Source organism: Malus sylvestris, chromosome 2 (genome assembly GCF_916048215.2).
Source record: "Malus sylvestris chromosome 2, drMalSylv7.2, whole genome shotgun sequence".
NCBI lineage: Eukaryota > Viridiplantae > Streptophyta > Magnoliopsida > Rosales > Rosaceae > Malus > Malus sylvestris.
Genome location: NC_062261.1, coordinates 8683516 through 8707298, shown reverse-complemented (window position 1 = coordinate 8707298; position 23783 = coordinate 8683516). Strand labels below are relative to the sequence as shown.

Sequence of the window (23783 nt, the reverse complement as noted above, 5' to 3'; positions counted from 1 at the left end):
ATAAGAGTACAAAAATTGCTTTCCCATTTACTAACCCTCGTAAATAATATCAACCAGCTGATCTCCAGTCTGCATCGCACGTCAACTATAGATTAAGAAATGCCAACTTGCTTACCATTTAATAATACACACACTTTATGCAATGTACTATCTTTAACAAACATATTTCCTAGCCCTCAAGGTTAGTGCGTGTTTAGGGAATCCAAGCATTAAAATAACAAAATTATTGCTGGAATGATAGATTTCAACCTGTTCACAATCATCTTGGAAGCGATTTGAATAGTTGAACATGCCAACTAGGTGTACATTTAGTTAAATTTCATAAGACTTTTTTGTCAAATTTTTTAACAAAACATAAAAGAAAGACCTTCAATCTCTAAATAGCATTTTCATAAAACAAAGACCTTCAATTTTTTGTAAGTACTTTTTGTCAATTTTTTTTTAACAAAACATAAAAGAAAGTCCTTCAATCCCTAAATAGCATTTTCATAAAATAATGACCTTCAAATTTTTATAAGTACATTTTTGTCCATTTTTTAAACAAGACATAAAAGAAAGGCCATCAATCGCTAAATAACATTCTCATAAAGCAAAGACCCTCAATTTTGTATGAGTACTTTTTGCCAATTTATTTTAACAAAACATTAAGGAAAGACCTTCAATCCCTAAATAGTATTTTCATAAAACAAAGGCCTTCAATTTTTTATTACTTTTTTTGTCCATTTTTTTAACAAAACATAAAGAAGAACCTTCAATCTCTAAATAGCATTTTCATAAAACAAAGGCCTACAATTTCAATATGTACTTTGTTGTCAATTTTTTTTAACAAAACATAAAAGAAAGACCTTCAATCCCTAAATAGAAATTTCATAAAACAAAGACCTTCAATTTTTCATAAGTACTTTTTTGTCATTTTCAAGGGAGCTTTATATATAAACACAAAAACTTTCACTATATTTCATGGAACTCCACTAGTTTTTAAAGAGCCTCAAAACATGAAAACAATGTTTTAAAATACCAATCATACCCCTAAGGTTTAAAGGTTGTTAATAGAGCTCAGCCCTCACAACTCCAACAAAATTAATATATGTCATAAGCTCAACCCATCATCGACTATTTATGCAGAATCAATTTTCAAACTATATGTAAAATCAGTTTGTATCATTTATTACTATAATCAGTTCAACCCGTCTTTGACAATTTTTGCATAATCAGTTCAGTCAGTTCAGCCCATCTTAGACCATTTTTTTAGAATCAGTTCAACACATCCTTGACCATTTTTGTAGAATTAGTTAGTTTAACCGTCTTCGACCATTTTTGCGGAATCACTTCAATCAATCTTTGACTATTTTTGTAAAATCAGTTCAACTCGTTCTCGAATATTTTTGCATAATCAGTTCAACATGTCCTCGACCAGTTTTGCTGAATCAGTTCAATTAGTTCTCGACTATTTTTCAAAATCAGTTCAACCAGTCCTAAACCATTTTTGCAAATTTCTTCCTCCTTGTTCTTGGACAAAATTGCACCTACAAGACAACTAACACCTTAGATCAAGGCTAAAAGTCTCATGCGCCCACAATGATTTTGGGGGGGGGGGGGCTTTGGCCGAAGAACCTCCAATACCAAAGTTAGAATTTTGAGAGAAAAGAGTTTGGAGAATTTTTGAGTGTTTAGTAAGAGTGAAAAACTTAGTTTTTTAGAGAAAATGAGATAGAATATATAAGGCATGGCCAACTCCCTTGGGAAAGAAGGTGACCGGCCTTTTGTGTGTTTTTTAGGTGTAATTGGCCATTAATAGATTAATTAGGTAATAAATCCATTAATTAACCAATTAACATAATTTAAAAGGAATGTTTTGGGGGTTACTTTGTGGAGAAGATGGATGAAATAGGTTTTGAATTGTTACCTATTTTGGGCATTTTTGACTTGGTTGAGGGATGATTGCCTACTGCTCACTCTTAAGAATTCCGATATGCCTCAAGGGTATTTTTGTCCTTTTTATCCAAAAATCCACATGTCGCCTTGTGATTATTTTTGGCTCTATAAATGCCCCCACACCTATTGGGCTGCTTGCAGAAAAGGGCAGCAGGTGTAGAGATTTTCTTACTTTAGGAAACTTATGATTGCTTCCTATTTTGATGTAGATACCCTCTTTAATAAGAAATTAGATCCTTCTAGGAAAGGGAAATAAATTTCTCTCAAAGCCTATTTAAGTCCACCTTAAGTGGATTATTAAATCAACTTTGGAGAGCAATTTATTCTACCCTACAAGTGAGAAAGAGCTTAGTGGATATTTGTTCCCCCTTCTCTAGCAATCTTCTACATCTTGCTCGTGCAAAGGATCGTCTTTCGTTGCTTGCTTCGTCTTTTTGTTGCTTCTAGGTAAGAAAAAATTAATTTTCTAGTCTTCATAATTTTTTGGAAGCCTCGAGGCTTGAAATTGGCTCAACAGGGGTTGAGAAGGCTTGAGAAAGTTTGGGAAGGGTCACGGTATTGTTGTAGTGGGTTGAAGTTGCAGTCTAGGCCTTTACGCTGGGTTGCGTGGAGAGAGAAGGCGCGGGACTGCCAACCTCCTATGATTGGACTAGGCTGCGAGGCAAGGGCTTAGAGGAATGATGGGGAACCAGCATGGGTTGGGATCCATGTTGTGCCATATATACATTTAAAAAAAAAAAAACTATGCTCGAGCCCATGTCTGAGGAAGAAGGAAGAGAAAGGCCGAGAGCCTCTTTTGGGCCAAGAGGCCTCCTGCTTTTTTTTTTTCCAAGAGCTACACCCGGCCTTTTTTTTTAACAACCCTCTAACAAATCCCTCTTATGACTTTGTAAATTTTTTTTTTGTTTTAAGCATGTCCTCCTCGAGCCACAAGAATGATGATGGTGTGCCGCCATTGTATCGTCAAGGCAGGTCTTTGAGCAAGGTTGGCTACTTCAAGGCTGCTCACTTCAAGATTAGCTCTAATGACTTGTTTAGAGACTTCCTAGAGGCACATTGGCACGCCATTCCTTTAGGAGTGCGTGTGAAGCGTGTTAAAGATAGTAGCAGTCGTGAGCCATGTGATGGGGCTTGGAGAGCCATCAAGTTCGACCCTTACTATTTTTTGTTAGGGTTTACTTTCCAGATGCTGCGTTTCTTCCAAGAAGTGCTTGCTCCATGAGATGTGCCCCCGTCCAATGTTCTCCGAACGCGATCCATATGATGATGGGTTTCCATAACCTAAGCCAATTCTTTGACTTAGATCTAACTATCAATAAATTTTGGTATTTCTTTGACATAGGTCACATTGATGGAGTTGGGCAGCTGCGATCTCGCCATAGGCTTTTTGATAACTCGAGCATGAAAGATCATGACTGGGCCAAAGAGACTTTGGAGATAAATGGAGAATGATAATCTAATTTTTTTTTCCCTAAGATGCGTGTACCAATTTGTTTTCATATCCGGTAAGTAGGCTGCTTAATCTTCTTAGCTGCTTGGTTTTAGTGCTAAGCTATTTTTCAATTTTCTGATTGTCTTCCGCTGCTTTTGTAGATTCTAAATTTTGCTTCACTCCTAAGACTTCTCCAGACATGAAGAAAGTGCATGTTGCTCTGGGTATCCCCTCCGAGTACCGTGAATGGTGTTGGCTGCTTAGTCCTCTTTGTAGGAAAAAATGTGGGATGCCCCCGAGAAAGGAGATAAAATGAATCAAGGTTGAGGCGTTGGCTCGTCCAATCACTGTGGTGAAGCCTGCTACAAATGAAGGTGGGAAAAAGAGGCCTTCCTCGCCTACCTAAGAGACACATGCTGAGAAGAAACTAAAGACTTATTTCGCTGCTCGTAAGGGTTCACCGGCTGCTCCCAAGCTTGTGATTAACTTGACTTCCTCCAAAAGCGAAAAAGAGAAGGTTGCTAGATCTGTGCCAGTGGCACTTGCCGTTTCAAATACTACTAGCTTGATTGCTGAAAGGATTGCCTAACGTAGAAGTTCGTGCCAAAACTTCTCTCTGGGCTAAGTGTGGTTCACTTTTGGAGAGGCTTGCTACCATGAAGAATGACAAGGTACCCTCGCCTACTAAAGTGGCGCCAAAATATGTTCCCTTTGCTGCTGAGGCCGACTCGTTTGTTGAGAAGAAAAAGACTATTTATGCAGACAGTCGTGAAAAATCCACCAAGTCTGTTTCTGGGGAAGCAGCTGAGATTTGTGCACTCTTAAAGCCAAATATGCTCGAGGACATTGATGTATGTGCCAAGTTTGTTGATTGCTTCAAATGAGTTGTTGGCCCAAGTTCCTTTGCGAAGCATACAACCAAGTATAAGAGGACTGGTCTGCTTGCCATGATGCAAAAAACAACAATTCTAGCAGTCGAGTCTATGCTTCTTGATCAAGAGGATACCAATGCTGCTAAGAAAGTGGCAAGAACTGTGGCAACCGAAGATTACTTATCGGCTGAGAAAGTCAAGAAATTGAAATCTGAACTTGCTGCTTTGAAGGGGTCTAATATCTCTACCCCACTTCTCTGCAACTTGAGACCGCTCGCCAAGAGATCGTGGATTTTAAGACTAAGCTTGACGCGATCCAAGTAAAGTACGAAAGTGCAGAGAATGAGATCGAGTGTTACATACCTCAGATTCAAGGTCCTGAGCATGCCATTTCTGAATTTTTCTCTAATGCTTATGCAAAGGATGAAGAACTGATCGCTGCTTACAACCAAGTGATTCACTTTAAAAAGGTTGTTGATAGGCTTGAGCCTCAAGTGTTGGAACTCTAAGGTGCTTTGAAGATTAACTACAATATGAAGAAGGAAATGGAGGAGATGCAGAGGGTTCGTGCTTACCTATTCGAGGAGAATGAGCAGTTGAAAGGTGAAAAGGTTGAGTTCGAGGCTTCGCTTGCTCAGAGTCAAGTCAATTTCTACAAGTTGGATTATGTAGATCATCTCTTTGGGCGGCCGTCTAACTTCGAGTTTTCTAGTAAAGACATCGAGACATTTTCTATTTCTCCATAAGACTTGCTTACCTTTACTTTTGAGTCTTCTATTGGTGAAATAGTCGGAGATGTGGGTGCCCAGGTTGGGGCAGCTGAGGGTGAAGCGCTGGATGGTGCCGTTGCTGAAGGCATCACAGCTGCTGAAGGTGTGACGACCGAGTAGTTGTGGGATGTCCAAGTTGCTAAAGAGTAGTCTTCTAGGTAGCCTTTAGGATTTTCTTTGTTTTCCTTGTTGCTTTTTCTTGAACTCATTCAGTCTTTGCTAGTTGTTTATCAATTTTGCTAGAAAATTTAATAAACTTGTTTCCTTTGTTTTTTTTCCATCTTTACTTCTTTTGTTCATGCCCTAACCTTTAGACTTTATAGACCAGTGGCAGACGTGCTGCTTTTCTATAAACAGACGCAGTCATAGGTATTGGTGTAGAACTTTTGCAAAGTTGTTAGCGATAGGGTTGGCAGCCGAATGTCTTACTTACAGAAGCAGACAAATCCTCATAACCACTAGGCTGTTAACCTTGGCTTTCTCCAATTTCATAGGTTGCGTAGCAAGTACCACAACACTTTAGGATTTGGCATAGGTTGTTCCGCTCTTGGCATTTGTGAAACTTATCGACTACGTAGCATGTCGGCAGTAGATAAGGCTTCGTATATGCATGCTAGCTTGTTTAACCTTTCACAAGAATGTGCAGTTGTATAAGTCCAGCGCGGCTTTACTGCTTGAAGGGCAAGCTGTAGGCAGTTTTCTGAAAACCGTAGGCTACCTTAGTGCACTCGGTAACAGCTTTAGGTTTGCAAGGCAGCTGTCCATAAGGCGTACTGCGTAATGTGCCATATTCGTCTCTAGGGCTTGGTTCTCCATGGATTAGGCCAAGAGACCTAAAATCCTTCAGTTAGCTAAGCCTTGAAAAAGACCATCGTGGCTACTTTTAGGAATCCCGGTGTAAGCCATCGTGTATGTAGTTATACTAAGGCAGCCAGGCTTAGCCATATCTAGATATTCAGAGCATAGAGTTTATCCTCTCGCTTTAGAAAGCAGACCCATGTGGACGTCAGTTTACCCTATCGCACTAAAGAGCATGGTTGGTCTCTCGGGGGATACAATTCCTGTGGTGAGTCCCTAAAAAGGGCGCGATCTTCTTTTGAAGTGCATGTGAGATAAGTTGTTGTGGACATGTAGTCAAGCCAAGTTGTAAATTACTTCTGAATTCCTCATTGAAAAAAGAGTTAAGCGAACGAATAACTTAGCTGTAAAAGACTGCATAACAACTGGATAGTCTTCAGCTTACGAAGTGGTGCCTATTGAGCTGCTTTAGTCTTCGGGTCTTGATATAGTGGAATGTCACACATGGTACTTCCTCAGGTTGTAGGTGTTCTATTGCTTCTCGATCTCCTTGTCATTCATGGTGGTGAAGGTGTAACTACCCTTGCCACCTACTTTGTTGATCTTGTACAGATCTTCCCAGATGGGATCCGTTTTTTTGGAGCCTTCTCTGTGAGCAGTGATGAAGGCCTTTCATAGGATTAGGTCTCCAGGTTGGAACTACCGGATCTTGGCCCTTTGATTGTAGCGTGAAATGAGCTGTTGCTGGTAGGCTGCGATACAGGTGATGGTATGCTCGCGCTTTTCCTTTGCCAGATCTAAGCTTGTGGTCATCTCCTTAATGTTCTACTCAATGTTTGGCAGTAGAGTGCTGATGCTTGGCATGATGATGTTGGGAGGAATGATTGCTTCCGAACCAAATGCCAAAAAGAAATGAGTCTCACTGGTTACTCGTCTTTTGGTGGTGCGATATGCCCATAAACATGCAGGGAGTTTCTCTGGCCATTTTCCTTTCTTGTCAGTGAGGGATTTCTTGAGGCAGTCGATGATCGTCTTGTTGGATGCTTCGGCCTACCCATTGCCTTGAGGATATCTCGGCGTGGACATGTGCTGCTTGATGCCATACTTTTGGAAGAACTTCGCCAAATCTTTACCCATAAATTACCAGCCGTTGTCGGTGACAATGAATTGAGGGATGCCAAATCGGTAAATGATGTTCCTCTATATGAAGCGCTCTATGTCCGTTTGAGTCATGGTCGTCATGGGCTATACTTCTACTTATTTGGTGAAGTAGTCGGTGATGCGATGAAACTTAAGCACTCAAATTAAACCCTCTTGTTGTCAAATTGTAGTATAAATGCAAGTAGGGATCGTTCTAAACCGGGGATTATGAGGGCTTACTAAAACCTTTAACTGACTCAAAAACATAAAAACAAAATTAAAAACGTTTGAATAGACTCAAGGGACTCAAAACAGATTTTAAAGATTCAAAACAACTTAAAAACACTCAAAACTGCCTAAAAACACAAACTGGGCAGATTTGGACTCTAAATCAACTTTGGATGAATTTAGTGTTTTGGCTTGAATCAAAACACTCAAAAACACAAACAAAACAGAAATTTAACACTTTGAAACAAGAAAGTAAAAAGGGGATTTTGGTTTGGATGAATTTGAAATAAACAAGCAAGTTATAAAACTAGGCAGATTATAAAATGAATTTGAGAAATAAAATGATGGATGGATTAGTTAGAGGTCCGTTCTTCACACATGACACACTTGTACATGAATTGATTTCCAATTGTTTTTCAATAAACTATTAAGCTCAACACCCCAGATTAATCGTGATGCACAAATTAACCCTCAGATTTTCCTTTACTCATTGAATTGGATGAATGCATGCGACAACCCAAATCATTCTCTAAAAGTACCCTATATGAATGCATAATAGAGATACAATCAGAGATCATTACGTTCAATGAAAATCATAAGTGTTGACGAGACAATTATAACTATGAATGCATGATACAATTGCCAAGAATTCAATTAACGCGATTGTGATAAACAACCTTCACTACTCATGAATATAAACTTGTAACGATTAGGTGAAACTCATTTATATTCTAGCATCTAATTCATGCATGAAAATTAAGTATGCATCCTTAATAAACATACAAGAATTAGTTATGAATAAAATAGATAATTGAATTGCAATCACAACTTATCAAATCACAATTGGAAGAAATCAATTCATATCTCAAGCATGTTCATGGCTTCAAACTTCCCCCTAACTAAATAGGGGTTTAGCCACTCATAATTGCAACAAAATCAGAAAATGAATTTAACATTGGAAACAAAAGAAAAAAAACACCTAAACGCTCCAACGATCCAAGTTGACAGCACGCACGTCCAAGCACTTTCCTTTCCTTCCTTTGCTACGGCACAAGGTGTTGGTGAGTGTTTGAATGTTTGTTTGTATGGAGGAATGGATGCAAATATGAATGAATGTGTTTGGATGAAGGTTGTATTGAAATGGGAGTGAATGATCTAAAAAAATATGTATGAACTAAATTTATGTTACACACACTTCCTTTTATAGAGGAAGTGCAAGGCAATGGAGGGGGACATGGAGTGGTGTTGAAATGATTCAAAGGTGAAAGTGAAGTAATGATGCAAAACATGAGGGGTAAAATGGAGTGGTGTTGCAACAATGAATGCAAGTAGGGAACATGAATGATTGTGCACATGGTAGAGAAAGGAAAGGGAAGTGGAATGGTGTAGAAATGAGTCAAGGGTTAAGGTGGAGTGATGATTGATGCAAGAAATTTGGAATGATGGAGGGAACAAGAGTGGTGCTAGGCAATGAGTGAATGAAATAGACAAGGAATGTTGTTGGAATTTAGGGACATTGAGGATTAGGAAAGATTAAATTAAAATAAGGTAATCTTGACTCATGTTTCTTCTTTGGTTGCTGAGCTCTTTGTCATTAATTATTCTTTCTTTTTAACACATTCCAAGCCTTTTTAGTCTTCAATTTCGTCCATCCACCTTACTCCATGCATGTGCTATCCATTCCAAGCCCAAAATGCACCAAAATGCACCTTATTGCTTTATAAGGCCTATGGACCTACAAACAAACGAAAATAGCTTAAAATACATAATTAACTAAGAAATAACAACATAAATGCATGAGAACAAGCTAACTCAGTCGCATAAATATGCTCCTATCAGTCGGTTGCCACGATGATCATGTTTCTGCTCCCAATAGTAGACGACATAAGTCATACCAGGATGATTGCACATTATATGAACGACCAATGACTCATTTGCGGGTATAGCTCGTTAGCTGGCAGTGCTGGTACCGGCTTGTAGCGTTGGCAACGATCATATTTTTTTACTAACTACTTAACATCTTGGTGCATGGTATACCAGTAGTAGCCTACGTTAAGAGCCTTCTATGCTAAGGATCAACCTCCAGAGTGATTTCCATAAACGCCTTCGTGGATTGAGCTTAGAACCCTCAAGTCATCGGGAGGTGCTAGGCAGCAAAGATGTGGTCTGGTGTAGGATCTTCGAATAAGAATGTCGTTCCATATGTAGTAGCATGTTGCCTTGATTTGGAGCCTCCTAAACTTCAGTCTTTCCCGAATGAGTGTGCCGTTGACCAGGTAATCTATAATAGAACTTTCCCAGTTGGGAGTTATACTAACCTGTGACACTTCGGCTGTCGGCTCCATCTTTATGCTTGGCATGTCTAGTTATTCCTCTGGAATAGAGCGTTTAAGTTGGTGGTCAAGGGTAAAACCTAGGCCAGTTAGCGCATCTACGTGGACGTTGTTTGCCCACGGAACTTGGGTAAAAGTGTAAGTCTGAAATGCTTCATGTCACATCCCGACTTGGGCTTCACCACTTCCCGAGCTTGACTCCCTCATAGCACGATATTTTCAGTTTTGGGCCCCCAACCATACCCTCATAGTTTTGTTTCTGGGAACTCATGAGCAACTTCCCAGTGGGTTACCCATCTTGGGACTGCTCCAGCCCAAACTCGTTTAACTTCAGAGTTCTGATGGAACCTGAAGCCAATGAGCTTCCAAAAGGCCTCTTGCTATAAGAAGGTAGGCATATACATATAAGGCATATAGGATCCACTCCCATAGGCGATGTGGGATCAATCAATCCGCCCTCTTTAGGGGCCCGACGTCTTCGTCGACACACTCACACCACATGGTAGAGTGGCTCCAATACCAAATTGTCACATCCCGACCCGGGCTCTACCACTTCCCGGGCCCGACCCGGGCTCTACCACTTCCCGGGCCCGACTCCGCTGTGGATGCAAATTTTTGCCTTCTACTTCTTTGACAAAATTGCACCTACAAAACAATCAACACCTTTGGTCAAAGCTAAGAACCTTACGTGCCCACGATAAATGAGGGGCTTTGGCCGAAGAACCTCCGATGCCAAAGTTAGAATTTAGAGAGAAAAAGTGTTTAGAGGATTTTTGGGAGTTTTGCAAGAGTATCAACTTAGCTTTTTAGAAGAAATAGGGTCCTATATATAGGAAATGAGGTGGCCGACCCTTAGAGGATTTTGTGTGAAAATGGTGATTAATTTGGTGATTAATGGATTAATTAGGAATTAATCTAATTTGTATGGAAGGTTTTGAAGGTTATGGAATGAGGATGGATGAGACAAATTTGAACTTGTTACCTATTTTGGGTACTCCTGATTTGGTTGATGGATGATTCTCCACTGCTCGCATGTAGGAGACTCGGTATGCCTCGAGGGTAAATTTGTCATCTTCACCAAAAAATCCACGTGTCGCCTTGTGATTATTTTTGGCTCCACAAATGCCCCCATACTTGCTGGGTTGCTCGTAGGAAAGGGTAGCAGGTGTAGAGATCTTCTTGCTTTAGGACTGCTTTATATTTTGATGTTGATTCCCTCTTTAATATGAAATTAGATCATTCTAGGAAAGGGAAATAAATTTCTCTCAAAGCCTATTTAAGCTCACCTTAATTGGGTTGTTAAATCAACTTTGGAGAGCGATTTATTCTACCCTACAAGAGATAGAAAGCTTAGAGGATATTTGTTCCTCCTCCCCTAGCAATCTTCTACGCTTGCCCGTGCAAAAGACTGTTTTCGTTGCTTTCTTCGTCTTTTCCACATCGCACTGATGTAAGGAAAACTGAATTCTTCTTGTCTTCTTCTTGGGAGGTGCTGCCACGGAGCAGCTGTTAGGGTGGTGCGACATGTCGGCTGGCAGGGGCTAGGAGTCGACTTGTCATGGGCCAAAGAGGTGATGTGGCATAGGCCATTGCTTGTGCTGTTTGGATTGATTGAAGCCAAGGATTAACTTAGCATGGGTCGAGGAAATGGCGTGGCATGGGCAACGGTTTTGGCTGCCATGTCTAGGCTGCTTGCCAAAAATGAGGAAAATGCTTGAGTTTGATTTCTCAGCTGCTGTAAATGGAGCAGTCAAGGATAAAGCTGCTAAGATCGGAGCTGCTGAAGATGAAGTGTCAGACGAGTGAACTGTTAAGTGCAAAAGTGGCTACTGCACCTGACCATTTGCTACCTACTTAATCTTCAAGCATTTGATCTTTTAAGCTATGTGGCCTTCTCACACTGGAAAGCTTACCTAGATGGGTGTCAGAGAATTAGTTTACCCTCTCGCACTGGAGAGCAATTAGTTTACCCTCTCGCACTAGAGAGCAATTAGTTTACCCTCTCGCACTGGAAAGCAATTAGTTTACTCTTTCGAGCTGGAGAGCAATTAGTTTACCCTCTCGCCCTGGAGAGCAATTAGTTTACCCTCTCGCATTGGAGAGCAATTAGTTTATCCTTTCGCACTGGAGAGCAGACCTTTTTGAGTGTCAGGGAATTGGTTTACCCTCTCGCACAGAAGAGCAATTAGTTTATCCTTTCGTATTGGAGAGCAGACCCTTTTGGGTGTCGGGGAATTTGTTTACCCTCTCGCACTGGAGATCAATTAGTTTATCCCCTCGCACTGAAGAGCGAACCCTTTTGGGTGTCGGGAAATTGATTTACCCTCTCGCACTGAAGAGCAATTAGTTTATCCTCTTACACTAGAGAGCGAACCATTTTGGGGTTGGGGAATTGGTTTACCCTCTCGCAGTGGAAAGCAATTAGTTTATCCTCTCGCACTGGAGAGTGAACCCGTATGGGTTTTTAGCAATCGTTGTGGACAGCAGTTGAGCCATGCTTATGAATAACTTCTTGAATCTTTATTGAGAATAAAGAAATAAATCAACTGTGCTGGAAGGCAGAAAATGCCTAACAAACTAGATAATCTTCAGCTTGTGAAGCCTTGTTCGTCGAGCTGCTTGAGACTTTAAACTTATTTGGAAAAAAAACCCAAACGAGGTTTAGGGGGTGATGGAGACTTCCCCTGCTTGTATAGGCCATTTCGTTGACTTGTCAAGATACTCGTTGTATTGGCCCTCATTTATCAGCTTCTCAAGATACTGCTTCCACTTCAGGCAGCCGTTGGTAGTGTAGCTTGGTCCTTGATGGAATGCGCAATACTTTGTATGATCCAGCCTGGTAAGATCGTTTTTCATGGGTGGCGGCAGTTCGAACCAAGGTTCGTTCTTGAGCTTGCGGAGAATTTGGCCGATTGGAACTGTGAATTTAGTGAATGTTTCAAGCGCTGAGTCTTCTCTGGTTGGGAAATGTTCCATGTGCTTCTTTTCTGACTTGTTTTTGTTAGACTGCTTGGCCTCGTCCCATAGTGCATGCTTTTCTGCCAAAGCGTACGAAGTTGCTAGGGTCAGTTCTTCTCCCATGATCAGTTTTCTGAATAAATGATGTTCGGTGGGAAGTCCATTTCTGAATGTTGTTGTTGCTATGTCTTCGTTGCAACCAACAATCTTGGCCTTCTTCACTTTGAATCTCTTGATATAGTCACGAATTATCTCCTAATGGTCTTTTACGATGCTGAAGAAATTGTCGGATGTCCTTTTGATTGAGCGGTTAGACGAATACTCATTAGTGAAAACAAAGGAAAGTTTGTTGAAACTCCGGATTGACTGCGACGGCAGAGTGTGAAACCAGTCTTGCACCTCACCTTGTAGAGTTGTGGCAAAAATTTTGCACATAAGCGCATCGTTGTTCCTGTAGAGGATCATGGGACTACGGTAGTGCTTAAGATGTCGATCTGGATCTTCGTCTCCCTTGTACGGAATGAAGTGAGGCATAGTGAACCCGCGAGGTGGATCTGTCCGCTCGATCTCATTCGTGAATGGTGACATGCTTATGTTGGTCATGTCTCGTCGAAGCGCATCGTCAACAGTCTCGTTTTGTTGGAAATTATGCAATTGTTTGGTTATGAGTCTCTCAACTTCTTCTTGAATTTGCCTCTGCTGGGGCAGTGGAACTTTCGGCTGCCTCCAATCGTGACCTATGGGTGTAGGCCACTCTTCCCTATGCTCGACTCGTCCTTGTCGCGACTGCGGTGCATGTGCCATGTACCTGGCAGGCGAACATGCCATTTGTAGGCTGCTGGTTGAACTTGAGTCGGATTGAGTGACTGCTTCTCTCCGTCTGCCGTGCTGCCTACTACGATGTGAGGTGGAGAATGCTTTTTGCGAGCCTAGTTGTGAATGAACATTTCACCTGGAAGGTTGTCCATGTTGATAATCAGAGTATCACCTCAACTGTGAACGTATGCTCGTCCGTGGGCTTGATTAGGAATGCATGTTCCTCCGCGCGCTAAGACGAAAGTATATGTTATCCCAATGATCCAGGCGGGAGCGTAAACTGCCAGAACGCTTGGAACGTGGCTGGTTAAGGGGTTGTTTACCAGGATGCTGGTGGAAAGGTTCGTCTACCCTTGTCCTACTTCGGGACACCTCGTCCAGGGCACATTGGATCTCGGTGCGTTGCAAGAGTTGATTCACCAAGGTTGTTTGTTGTGCAAGGGCGCTCGTCAACTCTATGACTTGTCGAGACAAGTGTTATTCGCCATTTGGATTGGAAGAGCTTGGAAGGAATGTGCCTCCTTGAGCAGTGGAAGTGTGGTAGACTTCGGGTGCAAGATTTGAATTGGAAAATGTCAAATCCGCGAAGAAATATGGTGAAAATGCCCCCGGCTCGATGGTTGCTCCGGATAGTTGAGATATTCTCGGGCCAACTTGAGCTGCTTGGGAAACCATGGGAGGCAGGCTGTAGGAGCAGACTGCTTAATGAGTAGTGCATGCGAATGCGAGGCTTGGGCTCAGGCCCGTGCAAGCTTGGATGGCATGGCTTGGTAGCCATGGTGGAACCTTGTAGTGGTGGTGCCACTCTACTTACGACCGCATTTTGCCTCATGGATCTTTGCGGTCCCATTTCTTGAGTATTGGAATTTTCACTTATGGAATTTTCTAAATTTCTAGCCATTATATTTTTCTTATACGTTTTATTAAAAAACCTTTGCAAATAAAAAATTCTAATAATAAGAACGTATGAAAAATATTCAAATGGACTAGAAAATAGAGAAAAAACATTTTTATGCGAGAACCTTCTACGAGTATGGATTTCAACTCTTAATGAAAGCATCAATTTGTGGATGCAAATTTTCGCCTTCTCCTTCTTTGATAAAATTGCACCTACAAAACAATCAACACCTTTGGTCAAGGCCAAGAACCTCACGTGCCCACGATGAATGGGGGGGCATTGGCCGAAGAACTTCCAATGCCAAAGTTAGAATTTAGAGAGAAAAAATGTTTAGAGGATTTTTGGGAGTTTCGCAAGAGTATCAATTTAGCTTTTTAGAAGAAATAGGGTCCTATATATAGGAAATTAGGTGGCTGGCCCTTAGAGGATTTTGTGTGAAAATGGTGATTAATTTGGTGATTAATGAATTAATTAGCCTAATTAATCTAATTTGTATGGAAGGTTTTGAAGGTTATGGAATGAGGATGGAAGAGACAAATTTGAACTTGTTACCTATTTTGGGTACTCCTGATTTGGTTGATGGATGATTCTCCACTGCTCGCATGTAGGAGACCGGGTATGCCTTGAGGGTAAATTTGTCATCTTCACCCAAAAATCCACGTGTCGCCTTGTGATTATTTTTGGCTCCACATCCGCCATAGCATGATATTGTCCACTTTGGGTCCCGACCAAACCCTCACGGTTTTGTTTCTAGGAACTTACGAGCAACTTCCCAGTGGGTTACTTATCTTAGGATTGCTCCAGCCCAAAGTTCCGATGGAACTTGAAGCCAGTGAGCTCCCAAAAGGCCTCGTGCTATAAGGAGGTGGGCATGTACATGAAAGGCATAGAGGATCCACTCCCCTAGGCGATGTGGGATCTAACACCTCAAGCTGCTTGCGTACCTTCTCTAGGTATTGCGCCATCCTTAGATGTTTTGCCATGTACTCCTCAGTAGTCTGGCTGGTGATTAACTGGGAATCAGAATGAATTGCAAGCTTCTTCACCGCCAAGTCTTTTGCCATTCGGAGGCCTGCCAGTAGGGCCTTGTACTCTGCTTTGTTGTTGGATGCTTTGAAGCCTATAGTGATCGCCTGCTCGAGCATTGAGCCGTTTGGGGCGACAAGAACCACGCCTACTCCCGAACCTTTGTAGTTAAATGTGTCGTCGACATGCAAATGCCAGAAATCTCCATTGGGGAGGCAGGCGCAGCTAAGGTGTGTTGGGCTATTTCTGGGGCATTGTTGGGCTGCTCTGTTGCATCGCCTATGCTAGGCGCGAATTCTGCTATGAAGTCCGCTAAGGCTTAGGCTTTTATCGACGTGCGGGGTCGAAAAACTAAACTGTATTGGCAAGTTCCAACGCTTACTTCATCACTTGTTGAGAAGCGTTCGAACCATGTAAGATTGATCGTAGATGATACTGAGTTATGATGATGACTATATGAGGTTGAAAGTATGGTCTGAGCTTCCGAGCCGCAACAACTAGTGCCAAAATTAATTTTTCGATCTTCGGATAACTTGTTTCTGCATCGAGAAGAGTTTAAGAATTGTAGAATACCAGCAGTTGGGCCCCTAGCTCTTCTCGTATGAGAGCAGAACTCACTGCTACTTCGGAGACTGCCAGGTAGATGTATAAATCCTCTGTTGCTTATGGCTTGTATAGTAAGGAAGGTGATGTGAGATATTTCTTCAGGTCTTGGAAGGCTTTTTCGCACTTTTCATCCCATTTGTCTCATTGTGCCCTCTTGGTAGCCTTGAAAATGGGCTTGCATCGATCAGTGAACAGCGAGAAAAAGCAGTTGAGGGCAACTGCTTGTCTGGTCAAGCTTTGGATCTCCTTCAAGTTAGTTAGAGACTACATCTCTAGGATCGCTCGGTTTTGCTTGGGATGTACTTCAATTCCTCGTTGGGTTACTAAGTACCCTAAGAATCGGCCTGAAGATACTCCAAACGTGCATTTGGTGGGGTTGAGCTTTATTTTGTACTTTACGAGGATGTTGAAAGTTTTCGCCAATTTACGGATGTGGTCTAACCACTGTTTGCCCTTTACCATGATGTCGTCGACATAAACCTTCATGGTTACCCCAATTTGCTTTTTGAACATCATGTTTACTAACCTTTGGTAAGTGGACCTGTGTTCTTGAGGCCAAAGGGCATGACCTTGTAGCAGTAGGTGTCTCTCTCGATCACGAACGCGGTTTTCTCCTTGTCGGGCTCTTACATAGCTATTTGGTTGTAGCCGGAGTATGCGTCCAAGAAGTTTAGCAGTTGGTTCTCAGAAGTTAAATCTACCAATAGATCGATTCGAGGGACATGATAAGGATCTTTTGGGCATGCTTTGTTAAGGTCGGTTTAGTTTACGCAAACCCTCCATTTGTCATTCTCTTTCTTCATGACTAGCACGACGTTGGCAAGCCATGCTAAGTTTGTTACCTCTTCTATGAATCTGACCTCCAATAGCTTGTCAATTTCTGCCTCGATGATCGCTGATGAGTCAATATTATATTATATATTTTACCATATTCTTAGTATAATTTAATAATTATTTTGGTAGAATTTTGATATTTTGCTTTATATTTTCAATATAGGACATTCAACTTCCTCTGGAGAAAACATGACCAAACGGATGAATTTGGAGTGATTCAAATTCAAGGACGTTCATGTGTTCCTTAGCTTGTTCATGTCAAAATTTCAGCAATTTCGACCAAGCGGTTATTTTCTTGCAATTTAATGAAGAAGCAGTGCGCATTGTTGGAAAGTGACGTTTTTGGGCTTAAACTGCGTTTTTTGAGCCCAAGATTACCTCATATGGGTTCGTGGCCTTCTAAAGAAGTGTTCAAAATAATCCAAGCTTTAAATCTAGTTATTTTGGGCCAGTTTTGGAGCTGATTTGGGTCCAAAACATGGCTGTGCAAATTTATAGGCAAATCTATCAAGTTAATTTAAGATTATGTTTCCTATTTTATTTCCAGTTATTAGGTTTCCTAGTTTTATTCTAAGACTTTTTACTAGGAGGATTTTATTTATAGTAGTATAAATAAGCCTTTTGGCAATCGCTACTCGCTCGGGTGTGAAATGTCTTCTCTTTTGGATCACCGGTTTGGCAGAAGGTAGATGTGCAGCTTGTGGCAGGCCACCTCGGGGTTGATGCCAGGCATGTCAAATGGTGACATGTGAAAACATATTAGTTTTCTCTAAGGAAAGCCGTGAGTTCTTCCTTCTCAACTAGGCTTAGATGTGAGTCGATTTTAGCTGTCTTTTTCGGCTGCTGAGGATCAAGAATGATGTTTTCGGCGTCATTTTTGGGTTTCCATGCTATCTTGTTTGCTTGGGCACCATCTTCTCGATCCACCTGTTGTAATTGCTATTTGGTAACCTCTTCGTCCATTTGGACTTCGGTAGCCTCCACAGGGGTAAATGTCTTATTCTTTTACTCTTTCAACACTTGCATAATGCATCATCGGGATGTGGCTTGGTCAGACTTGATTTCTCTAACTCCTCATCCTGGGATGCGGAATCGGATATTTTGATACTTGACGAAAGTGACGGCATCCAACTTGATCAACCAAGGTCTCCCAAGAATCCCATTGTAGGGAGATGCGTCGCTTACAATCATGAACATCTGCTTTGAGACAACTGGTGGTGTTTTCATGTCAAGTGTGATGTGGTTGATGACAGTTGAGGTGTGTCCGTTAAATCCAGTGAATACCTTTGCTCAGTGTATGATTATGATTTCCAGGCCCATCTTATGAATAATTGAGAGTTGAAGTAGATTGACTGCATTTTCGTTGTCAACCATCATTCTGTCGACTATGGCATGGGCTAGTTGGACATATACTACTAGTGCGGCATCATGTGGGAAATTGACGCCTTCTGCATCATGCTCGATGAAGCCAATAATGGGTCTAGGTTAGGTGTCAACTGCTTGGACTTGTGAGATTAGTAAAGCCTACTGAATCTTCCTCTTCTTAAAGTTACTGGTGGCCCCTAAGTGCTCAGACTCGGCAAAGATACCATTTATTCGAATCATCTTAGTTGGTGGCTTTTCGTCATCGTCTGCGTTCCTTCTTGGCTGCGTAGCTGGCTTGTCTAAGTATATGTCGACCTTGCCTTCTTACATGAACTTCTCTAAGTAGTTCTTCCAAGTGTAGCAATCGTCAGTTGTGTGACCAGGACCTTGGTGGAATGCACAATACTTGGTGTGGTCCAACTTGGAAGTATCTCATTTTGATTATTTCGACAGCTTGAACCATGGCTCATTCTTGATGTCGCAAAGGATTGGATGGATTGGAATTGAGAACTTAGAATAATTCTTGGTCATCGGGCTTTCTTTGGTCGTGGGTCGGTTTCTACGCTTGGCCTCCTACCTGCCCTTACTTGACTGGTTCTCATCCTCTTTCCTTTAAGCCACTGCCGACTCTTTTCGAGGCGCCTTTTCTACTTGTCGAGCCTCGTCCCAGAGTGCATGCTTTTCTACCAGGGTAAAAGAATATGCTAAAGTTAAGTTTTATTTTAGATCATTTCTTTAAACAGTGGGTGGTCTGTTGAGAGTCATTTTTGGAAAGCTGCACTTGATATTGAGTTGTCGCATCCCTTCTCTGCTTTGAACCTCTTCACGTAGTCGCAAAGCGATTCCTTTGGGTTTTTCTTCACGTTGAACAAGTGGTTGGACTTTTCCTTGATTGAGCGGTAGGATGAGTATTCTTTGGTGAAAATTAAGGAAAGATCATCAAAATTCTAGATGGATCGTGGTGGTAAGGTGTGAAACTAATCTTGCGCTTCACCTTGTAGAGTGGTGGCAAATATTTTGCACATAAGGGCATCGTTGTTCCGATAAGGGACCATCGCACTTCGGTAGTGGTTCAAGTGCCTCTCTGGATCTCCATCTCATTTGAAAGATGTGAAGTGTGGCATGCTAAACTTGCGTGGAAGCTCTGCCTACTCGATTTCATATGTGAAGGGTGACATGCTCATGTTAGTCATATCCCACCGTAGTGCTTCATCAGCCATTTCGTTACGTTGGAAATCATGCAATCGTTCGTTGAGGAGTCTCTCATCCTAAGTGAAATTACAATTATCAATCACAAGAAGCCAACATCAATTTCAGGGAACCTTCCGACCAAAATTGCATCAAATTACTTTTCTAAAAATCCTAATGGTGATCAGGCATTAAAACAATTAGATAGTTTTTATCCCGGTGATTAACAATTCAAAGTACGCATGCAATCAATCATAAGCAATTAAATAAAAATCACATATTCATGCTAAGGCTCAAGGCTTCGCCCTAGCAAAAGAAATTAGTTCCGCATACTCATAATTGAAATCATAGAAAATATATTCAAGAAAAGGATTGAAAGCACCTTCAAGTAAAAAGTCTTAAAAACCCTAACAATTCTCTCTGTCTCCAAAATTGCATAAAAGAAATTGTTGTCTAAAACTGTAGACGGCTAAGCAATATATTTTTCCAAGCCACCCCAAAAACCCTATGAAACATAACCCTAAATTAAATGATAAAATTCGTCTAAAATCTGAACAGCCACGTTTTGGCCCATAACCTGCTCCAAAACTGGCCCAATATAGCTGGATTTAATGTTTGAAGTATTCTGAACACTTTTCCAGAAGGCCACGAACCCATCCGAGGTCATTTTGGGCTCCAAAAACGCAATTTAAGCCCAAAAACGTCATTTTCCAACACTGCGCATTGCTTCTTTATTTCATCGCCAGAAAATAACCGCTTGGTGGAAAAATTCCAAATTTTGATACGATCAAGCTAAGTGACTTGTGAACGTCCTCCAACTGGAATTACTCCAAAATTCGTCCATTTGGTCCTGTTTTGCTCCAGAGGAAGTCGAAAATCGTATATTGAAAATACAATTCAAAGTATCAAAATCAAAATTCTTCCAAAATATTAACCAAAATATACTAAGATTAGGGTAAAATATATAATATAAAATCTACTCATCAAATACCCCCAAACTTAGCTTTTTGCTTGTCCTCAAGCAAAACAAGACTCAAACAAAAATAAAAACTTAACAAACTAGACAACTAGCTAAAATTAACTGACAAAAACTTTCACCTTTACAGTTGCAATCCATAGCAAATTTCAAAAACTAGAACATCATTTCAAAAGTTACAACCAATCCCACCACAGAGTCTAAACCATTTAGAATCAATTAGAAAAGAATTCACAAACTTCCTTTGGTGTAAAGTGAACCAACATAATTAAGGAGACTCGACTAAAACCCTTACCTCTCGTCCTTCTTTATTTCACACATACTAACTTTAAATATAACTATTTTTCTTTTTCTTTTCCTTTTTTTTCTTGTTTTTTCTTTTTCTTTTCAGTAACAGTAGTGGTCGTGCAATGTCGGTTTACTTAAGCTTTCGATCCAACCCATGTAGCGAGCTTTAGGTCAATGACTCCCAAACCACTAGAGCTTTAGGGCACTAGGTGTAGAACACCCCCAAGGACTTATTAACCCGAGCTGAAAAGGCTACGAAACCAACTAACCACCATGCCCCATGCCAAAACTCTACCATTTGACGCGAGAATCGCTGCTGATTAGGCAGGACTGGCCCGGTTACTAGGCAAAACCTCGGGTGAGACAATTATTACTTTTTTCACAACAATAACTGACTTTACTTAAAACAAAAATTAAAAATAAACTTAGACTAAAAGCAAGTGTTTCAATCTCACTCCCCACAAAACATGTTGGTGTGATGTGCAAAGTTCAAATTATAATTCATGAATTAGTGTCTAAGCAACGATAAATAGCAAAGACTCTAATGTGGGATTAACCTTCACCATGTCCATTTGTTCTAACGTTTAAAATAATCTATGGATATTAACTTAAAAAGAATGAAAATTTTTAACTGACATAAAAATTAAAATCCTAAAATGTTATTTTCCTACCCCCAAACTTATTTCACACTTTGTCCTCAAGGTGTGGAAAATAAACAAAAGAAATAAGAACAAAAACAAAACTCCTAAATCCTAGAAAATGCAGAACGCAAAATCAAAGATAAAGAAAAAATATATATATCCTAAGAAAAGAAAATAGGAAAAAGAAATAGAAAAACAATAAAATAAAATAAAGTAAAACAGAAAACAGAAAATAAAAGAAAAGGAAAATTATTAAAAATTGACACAGAGAGTTGGAGGGTGGAACTGCAATTGCTGAGGTGCGCTGACAAAAATGTGGAGAAGTAAAACACTAATGGACACTTCGGGGATTCGAAAACAGGACCTGGTAGTGGGGAACTTGCGAAGACGCGCTAGCCAACACGTACAAGCCCCACATGTGTCAAATCTTGGCAGCAATTAAAATATAAGCTAGGGCAGCAGCTGCATTTTTCATTTGAAAAACCCGAGCTATTCTCGAACACACTTTGGATTCCCTTAAACTAGCCTCGATCATAGAGTCAAACAGCTCTCTTATGTCCAGTCCCATCCCCTTTGTCAGACGGAGATGGATAATAATGTGATTTGCAAACCCCAAAGCCTCTCATTCTCTCTAGAAAAATGAGACATCTCTCATTACTTTCATTTCAAACCCATCCATCTTTGCTCTATCTCTCTCTTCTGCATGACTCTCAAAACCGCAAGAGCTGTCTGTCTCTTTAGAAATTCAGCCCTCCTCCTCTCTCATATTTCTCAACCTCATATCTCTTTAAAATGAAAAATAGCCATCCTTCCCCCACATTTTTCTCTCATTTTCGCGGCTGCTCCTTCATCCTCGCTAAGTGTTGCATCCGTACTGCAACCAATAGATAGTCCAGCTATCTACACACCACCGTGTCTCGGAAATCCAGCACCTCGAGCAGCAAGACCAACAACCTGCTCAGATGAAACCACAGATCGCATCCTGCTCTAGTCTGACACACTCACAGGTAGTTTTTATCTCCGTCTCCCTTCGATTTTTGTCTCAAGTGCTTAGATTAGGGGAAAATGAATGAAAATTGCCCAATGCATGTGTGTTTCCATGGAAAAATCGAGACTCACAGATCCTCATTGAAAAGGTATGCTTCTATATCCTTGCAACTATGTTTGATAAGAATCTGTGAATAAAAATTTGTATATGGTCTCAGTGCCTCAGTATGTTGAATTGGCTTGTTCGTCATGCATGAAGAGATCTACAAATTCATCATGTCTTATTCTCTGTGCCACTTAGATCCCTCAACTATGTTTCTGCACTCTGCACTGCCTAATCTCATGAATGTAGAGGAATTGATGATGAATTGATGATGAATGTGCTGGGGGAATAAATGTTGATTGCACCCCCTTAGTTGGGATTAGGCCGAATCAGTTCTGAATGCAACCTACAATAAAAAAACCTAATTAGATAAGTAAAGAAAAATAACAAGAATTAAAAACTGCAATTTTTTTTTCAATTTTCTGATTTTTTTTATTTTTGTGATTTTTGTAATTAGGAATAAAAACAGGAAAATAAAATAAACGAAATAAAAAGAAAAGAGTTAGAAAAATTGGGTTGCCTCCCAATTAGCGCTTTAGTTAACGTCTATAGCTAGACGTAGAGGGAAGAATTGAAGATCACGTCACTTGTTCCCTTCGAGTTAACCACTTCTTGATAGCATCATACGACAACAGTAGGTATGGAATGAGTTGTTGTTTATCAATGGTTGAATTCTTCATAAGTGCACTTCTATGTGAATGAATCTTTATGATCAAATAAGGTTGTTTCCAGTGAGGTTTATGTTTCCATCGAGCTGCCTTGAACCTTGTATTTAACACCCACAACCTCTGCACTGGCAGAATTTCTCTATGAGGAATTTGGCTGTCACGGAATTGATCCTGATTTTCTTTAAATTTGATGAATTGCGACGTTTGCGTGTCCAATTCAGCAACCAAAATTTTCTGATTAGTAACCTGTTGCTCCGAATCCAAAATGGTCAGAGTAGTCAAAAGCTGATCATGTGATGTCTGATGTATTGATTTTGAATGAACAGCTTCTAACATGTCAATTCTTGTGCATTCGTGCAGCCCTGTTGGGAAGGGTTCTAGTGGCACATAAACTTAGGGAGGAAAAGATTGTGGGGAAATTGTTTCACAATCAGCAGGTGGTGTTTCCTCCCTTGGGCATGACTGGGTGGCAGATTGCTCTTCAATTCCTGCACCAATCTCCTCTTGATCATTAAAACTCTTCCCATAATTTAATGCTTGAATCAGAATTCCGTCATTGGTTATTTCAATGTATAAGTCAGTTAATTCCAATAATTTAGAGAGCTTGTCCTCCACTGAAAGCTCTTGTGGCACATTAAGCTGCTCAAAATACTGCCCAAGATGCTCTTTCAAACTTTGAGTGTAGAACTTTGAATGGGGATTGTTCCAGTTCCATTTTGAATCGTTTCTCATATTTATATACTCCTGGACATAATCTGGAAAATATTCTCTCTCAGGACATTGCAAAATATCATGAGTATTTGAATTACAAAGAGCACACACTGTAGGCTTAAATCCATAATAACCCTTTTCTGCTAATGACACCCAAAGAGGTGGTCCACCGGGTGTTAGATTGAATTCAGGGGGAACTGCAAATTCCAT

At 40.7% G+C, this 23783-nt stretch overlaps 1 protein-coding gene across 1 annotated transcript; it reads right to left on the bottom strand.

Annotated features, from left to right (window-relative positions):
• Positions 1-23225: 23225 nt before the first annotated feature.
• LOC126610544 (uncharacterized) lies at positions 23226-23783 on the bottom strand. Its single transcript, XM_050278644.1, has one exon. It carries the CDS (start codon positions 23781-23783, stop codon positions 23256-23258), a length of 528 nt encoding a protein of 175 aa, XP_050134601.1. The 3' UTR covers positions 23226-23255.

What these genes read in the sequence shown, in the direction of transcription:
- LOC126610544 (XM_050278644.1), bottom strand. Translation starts at nt 23,783, where the DNA reads ATGGAATTTGCAGTTCCCCCTGAATTCAATCTAACACCCGGTGGACCA.